The sequence below is a fragment of the Gadus chalcogrammus genome, chromosome 19, assembly GCF_026213295.1.
Source record: "Gadus chalcogrammus isolate NIFS_2021 chromosome 19, NIFS_Gcha_1.0, whole genome shotgun sequence".
Lineage (NCBI taxonomy): Eukaryota > Metazoa > Chordata > Actinopteri > Gadiformes > Gadidae > Gadus > Gadus chalcogrammus.
In genome coordinates, this window is record NC_079430.1 from 9,773,608 (window position 1) to 9,780,467 (window position 6,860).

Below are 6,860 nucleotides of genomic sequence, written 5' to 3' on the forward strand. Positions count from 1 at the left end.
AGGGAGGGAAAGAAAACATAAGATGTTCAGTGAAGAATACCAGCAATTGAACAGGATGTTAAACATTTGACCAGCAGCAAACATGTAATCCTGATCATTTGGTTGAATTACGTGAGTATTTAGAGAATTCAAGTTTTTCTCTTTATTTAACATCTCATCAGTTTTCATTCTTGAGTCTAAAATGATTGACAGACAGCTGCAGTTCAGCTATCCAATGACATATTGCACATTCTATGAAGTCCCACCCTCTCTATTGTAATAGAGTTTATTGTAGGGATGAGGACAGTCGATTTGGTTGGGGTCAGTGCAGAGAGGAGTTTGTGATAAGGCAGAAAACTTAAATCCAAGACAAACATGAAACCCGGCTGTTGTCTTTTAAAAACCAATGCAATAATATTGCATAGGTCCATTGGGTATAAACAAATACACACACAAGAGAAACAAGCAAATAGTCCTGAAAGCATAACGCCTGTTTGCTTGAAAAGAGAGGTCACACCGTTGTCTTATAGGGGGATTTGGAGTAGGTAAGACACATTGAAAAAGCACAAAGAAAACGACTGAAAACGGTTTCAACACGTTTCAAGGAATCATTCATCACTGTCTGATGAATGATTCAAAGTGTTTTTTCTGACTGGAGACAACTTGACCTAAATTGTCAATAGTTATGGAAAGCTACTGACCAACACATTTAAAGATAAATAGGTTGATTGAAATGCCAAAAATCATAGAGGTGAAGAGACGATCGTTTTTGATATGTTGCGTACATTGTGTCTATACATTACTTGGCATTGCTGTTTAAGGACAGTACAGTTAGAAGCTCAAAACTGCGTTGTTTCTGATTGGCCATTCAGGTGCAAAGACAGCCCTACCTCTACAGTGATTGGACGAGACAAATGTTTCTTCCCGAGCCCATTATTCTACTTTCGGCATTGTTTTTTGGAGAAAGGGGGCTAAGGGTTACTGTTAGGCCCAATCCCATTTCTACCCCTTACCCCTTCCCCTTACCCCTTCAAAACAAGGCGGAGGGGTAAAGGGAAGGGGTAAGGGGTAGAAATGGGATTGGGCCTTAATGTTTTTTGATACAACCGACAATAGTTTAAGACACACATGGATGAAGTTTTCTTACCCAAAACCACTTTGGGCAGACAATGCTTTATGTTTATTCGATACATAGAAGGCTTGATTTGAAAGGAAAAGCAGCCTCGAAATATAAACGTGAAAACCACATATGGCTATTAAGTATTCAAAAGCCATTTCAAATGAAGTGCAAAGGTAGTACCTCAGTAGACGCAAGTATTCAGTGTATTTCATGACCTTTTTATTCATGCTGAGTATGATGTATCTGACTGTTAGCATGTACATTGTGTGTTTGAGTTTGTGTTCGTGTGCGTGTGTAAATTTAAATTTTTCATTCAGCTCTGGTTACCGGTATTATTGGAGAATAGCGTGTTTATACTAAGTTTACATATCATGCACTAGTGTGTGTGTGTGTGTGTGTGTGTGTGTGTGTGTGTGTGTGTGTGTGTGTGTGTGTGTGTGTGTGTGTGTGTGTGTGTGTGTGTGTGTGTGTTTTGTGCGTGCACATGAATGCGTCTGTTTGCATATCGGTGTGTGACCAAAAACATGGAGAGAGAGAGAGAGAGAGAGAGAGAAAGAGAGAGACAGAGAAAGAGAGACACAGAGAAAGAGACAGAAAGCGAGAGAGACAGAGACAATGAGAGAGAGTACAGTAGTATAGGAGCAGTAAGAGGTGGAGGAGGAGGGAACCAGCTCTGGTCTGTCATGACAGATAACAACAGGTAGGTGGAGCTGTTGCCCTCTAGTCCGGAGGCAGGGTAGGTGGGGTTAATGATGACGGTAGTAGTAGGGAGGGGCTTGGAGGCCTAGTGGGTTGGAGAAGGTGGGGGTCTTCGACTGCCATGGACAAACACAGAGACACACACACACACAAACACACACACACACACACAAATCCAACACACACAGAAGACACACATCGGTCAAGTGTTAAGGAACACACAGGAGGATTCGGATAGGATAGGACATGGATGTGTGGGGTGGAGGGGTTCAATCTACTGCTCTCCTATACAAGACAAATGTTATTTTCCTGAAAACATTTAAAATTTGAAAAAAAATGTCACTACACTTGCATGTAATGCAGGAGCACCCATTTAAAGGGCATATATTTTAAGTCATTATAAGCTATTTCCAAATAAGTCCACTTGTGACATCACAACTGGGACAGCAAGATGAAGTCCCACCGGTCACAACAGGTGGGCAGGAGTTCATATATCCGTCCGACACGGTGGTGCCAGAAATGGTTTAAATTTTTTAAATGGCACAACTTGTGGGTGAAACAGGGACCGTTTCAAAGACGTATGTAATGTCATGCACTGACAGCAGCTCACACGGCAACACAAGATCACCACGACTTACAACACGTGTAATACGGGGACTGGACGACGGTTCATTCGAGACGTCTATGTATTTGACACCGATTGAACAAGACGTTGAGCGTAATGAGAGACATAGTCGAGGTCAAATGAATATGACGTGATGCTGAATATATCATTGCTTTCTAAATGACTTCCTTCACCTCCGATGCCCTCTGACTCAACTGAGCATCTTGATCCAGACGGCTGAGCCTGGCCTATTCCCTAATGAGCTGTAACCGTGGGCAACGCAAGTCACTTTGGATAAAAGTATCTCCTAAATATGAAAGCTAAATGGCTTTGTACAGTAGTAACAGGATTGCTTTTCTTTAGAATAGAGTAGATTCAATTGTTTTGACAAAAAATCGAATTATATAAATGTATTCATTTCCCAATAATCAAAATAGGCCTTCTATTGATGTTATGGAATTCAACTATAAATGTCGTTCTAGATGGACTTTCCAACTATACAAAATATGCTTATGCTGATGAATCGGCATATGCAGATATGATATGCATTTTGGTTGACAGGACAACAGTAGACACTAGACAATGAATGACAGAGTTGTTACGAGAAACACGCACAATACCAAACTGAGAGACACACAACACAGTCCGATATCATGATTTGAGCTTTGGATGTGACCGACGTTGGATGTCTGGTGACATTTGGCAGGTAGGTATCTGAGTGTGTTTGTTTGTGTGCGTGTGTTTGTGTGTGTGTGTGTGTGTGTGTGTGTTAGCGTGTTCAGATTTGAGTGTTCTTATTCCTCACACCCCAACGGCTCCCAAAAGCATCAAAAAGAAAAATACATATTTGATCACGGTTACCTCTATGATTCAAATACAAAAACACACACAACATGAAGAGTGTGAATGTTTGTTTACGCGCCCATGCAGTGCTACATGAAGGTCAAACTCACAGGGGGGAAACACTACAGTAAGACACATAAGTTGAGACTGAGAACATGGACATGCAGCAGTCGCAGAGACCTCTTCCTCCCACAACGTAGAAGGAAGCAGGTGAGGATGACGATGGTGACTGGGCAGCACCAAACGTACCAGAAAGCTGTTAGTTAGTCCTCATTGGTCAGTGAAAGTGATCCTGAAAGGGGATTGGTTGATTCATAGGTAGGTGAGGGTTTAGAGGGGGCGTGTGTTGAGGAGGGGCATTGGGATGAAGAGAAGGAGGAGGAGGAGGAAGAAGAGAGGAAGAGGAATGCAAACAAGACAGGTTATAGTGAAAGGAAAGGACACAGGTCACATGACGGCTATAAGCCTCTCACCCTGCACTGTTCCGAATTCCGAAATTTCTTTACTTTGAATTTTCATAATTTGGAACTTTTGGAATTCGGAATTCAGAACATGCAGGATTCATATTTGTTAGTATTCGGTTTCAGTTTTTTAAAATTCAGGAGATGTGTAAATGCTTATTCCATCCGTTGAAACATGGTGGGTATTGAGAGTCTGGTCGGGTGTCGTGTGTGCATAGAGGGAAGCTGCTGGCCCCTTTGAAACACCACAGCCATGGCTTGACAAAGATTAACTGGCTCACAAACACAAGCAAACACCAGGCAAAGATTAGAGGGGCTGGAAGCAGAGGAAGCGGCAGAGGTTTGAAAGCAGGAGTGTCATGTATTGATATATTCTGTCTAGAGTCTGCCCTTTTGTCTAGCTTCCACCTGTAATGGCTTAGTGGCGTGAGAAATAATGAGATCAGTGTCTGAAAATAGTCCTGTCCGTAGAGCGTTGTGTGGATGGAGCAGATGATGTGTCTTAACGTTGAAGAGATTTGGGAGGACACATACAATTATTTTCCTTTCCCTTCGAAATTGTGCAAATGTGTGTTTGAAAACAGGAAATACACCAACTGGGCTACTTTTAGGGAGTCTAGTTCTCTCTTCTAATACACCAGGGCACCCTAGCCTGGTATTTACCTCATTCACCCCCTCATCCTGGTCCCATCACATCCCTCTTCGCAACAAGAGGGCATGCACACTTCAGCTGGGACTGCAGCACATGAGCAGACATGACATTCACCAGAATCAACTCATTGTGCTCCAAGGAAACCAAGGAAAAAAACACGCTTCAAAATTAAAGGTTTGTTTTGGACGAATTAAAGAGAAAACCTCTCAGGTTTAAAGGTCCTAGTGGAATAAAAAGGCTAAGTCCTTACAAGCCATTTGTAAGGACTCCCACTTGTGACCTCACACCTGGGAGTGTCCACCAGATGTACTACGGATCAACTCCCTGGGCACCGCAGCCACGTATCATACATATGTGGGTGGGACTCTCCCACTTGTGATGTCACAAAGGGGTTTATTCTAAATCGGCCTGTTTTCAGCCTCACATCTGGTGGTAAGACAGGGGCCCATCAGAAGGGGCCCTTCAGAAGGCTTACCTAGGCACACTGGGGGGTGCGCGGTTGGGCCGAGAGGGCACGGTGGGCGGGGGCCCGCTGTAGGTATCGGGTGAGGCCCCCGGGCGGGAGGGGACGGGGGGTCCCCCGGCGGGGGGAGGGCCAGGTGGGGGACCCCGAGACAGCGGACGTCCCGGGGGGCCCGGAGGGGCCCTGCGGTTGGGGGTGGGACTGGTGGCGGGAGACCTGGTGGGGAAGAGATGGGAATAAGGTTGAAGAGGAGGGTGGAGCTCAGTACTTAAGTTGAGTATGACATAGTGAACATTAGTGAACATTAGTGAACACCAACATAAAGGACCTAGAGGGGGTGAAATTTGATACTTGAAATTTGGGGATTTTGACGTATTTTACTAAACAACACGGGAGCTACTAACTTCTATTCGCTGAATTGAAATGAATTTCTATAAGTCTATCAATATTGCGCCAATCTTTGAACCGGTAAAGTTTCAAACAGATTCTCCCGAACAACGCCCCCTAGTGGAGACGCCGCCCCCCCGCCCCTCCTCACCTGCCGCCGGAGCCGCCGCCGGCGCGCTGCACCTGCAGCCAGGAGTCGTCGACGGGCGGGGGCATGGCGGTGGTGATGGTGGTGGTGCTGATGTCCCCGATGATGCCCAGTGCCTCGCGCAGGGCGTGGTACATGCGCAGCATCTCGTCGCGGTGCTGAGCCTGCTCCTGGGACTCCTCCATCAGGGAGCTCTGGTCCCCGCACGAGTACAGCTCAGCCAGCAGGTCGGCGTTGATGTACTCCTTGGTCTGGAGGGGGGAGAGGGGGAGGGGGAGAGGGGGGAGAGGGAGGGAGAGGGGGATAAGGAGAGGGGGAGAGGGGGAGAAGGGGGAGGGAGGGAGGGAGGGAGGGAGGGGTAGGGAGAGGTGGGAGAGGGGGAGAGGGAGGGAGAGGGGGAGAGGGAGGGAGAGGGGGGAGGGGAGGAGAAGGGGGAGGGGGAGAAGGTGAGAGATTGAGAGAGGAAGAATGAGAGGGTCTGGTTATTGGATAACAATTGTTGATTATATATTATCCAAAAATGGGACACCGCATGGGTGGTTTATTTTGCTCAGACAATTAACAAACATTGATTAGATATGAGTTACTTTCATCTAAATCGTTATTTGCCTTTTTATCGACTTAAGCAGCTGAAATGTTTTTGGACCGCTCAGGATCAAGTATTTCACAATGTTGTGGTATAAGGCTTGCCATGATGAAAAAAAACAATTACTGGTTCTATGTAAATTCTTCTATTTTTTTAGAACTGTAAGTGCAGTAGGATAATTAAGAGGAAGAATCCTTGCTTATATGTGTTATAAACTATTCCATTATTTCCCTTTGGTCATGTCTATGAAAAGTGGCCATGGTAACAAAATGGCCGCCAACGACAACTGGCCCAACGCGATCAAACAAAGCTGTGCCGAGGGGAAGACTCACGTTGTTGATCATGAGGTGCATGATGGTCTTGGGCATGAGGTCGCGGACCGTCTTGTTGACGATGGCCATGTAGGAGTCCACCAGGTTGCGGATGGTCTCCACCTGCCGCTCCAGCTGGGGGTCGCTGTGCATGAAGTTGTCGGAGCCGTTCTCCTCCCCACCCTCGCTCTGGAGGGGGAGGGGGGGGGGGGGGGGGGGAGGGGGGGGGGCAGAGGGAGAGGGATGGTTTAGTCAGTGACATTGAAGCTTTTATCTAAAGCGATGTGCAGGTGATTTGGAGAACAAATCCAAATAGTACAAATGTTGACCGCGCTTGTGGAAAAACAACCTGGATATATTTTTTCTTATATTTGGTTAAAAACATACATATTCGTGCATACACATACATACATATCATACATATTACACATTAGTACATATTTGTATTTGTTGGAGATTGCAGCCCCTAACTATATGAAGGGGGCAATCCAGTACTGCTATGATGGAGGTTTATTCTACAAGTCGTTCTTGTGAATAGCGATTGGCAGTAGTCTAAGAAAGAAGGGATAGACATGAAGGAGAGAGAGAGAGAGAGAGAGAGAGAGAG

General features: G+C 45.7%; 1 protein-coding gene across 2 annotated transcripts in view; it reads right to left on the bottom strand.

The window, feature by feature from the left end:
* Positions 1–291: 291 nt before the first annotated feature.
* dnm1a (dynamin 1a) overlaps positions 292–6,860 on the bottom strand; it is a 51,917-nt gene continuing 45,348 nt past the window's right edge. The window contains exons 19-22 of one of the 2 annotated variants that reach the window (XM_056578808.1): positions 6,275–6,442; positions 5,360–5,607; positions 4,834–5,037; positions 292–920 (exon numbers count right to left, since the gene is read on the bottom strand). In XM_056578808.1, coding sequence (XP_056434783.1) covers positions 872–920; positions 4,834–5,037; positions 5,360–5,607; positions 6,275–6,442 — 669 coding nt within the window. In that variant the 3' untranslated portion in view covers positions 292–871. Of the gene's footprint in view, positions 921–4,829; positions 5,038–5,359; positions 5,608–6,274; positions 6,443–6,860 lie in introns of those variants that run through there. The other variant, XM_056578809.1, reaches the window with a different exon arrangement.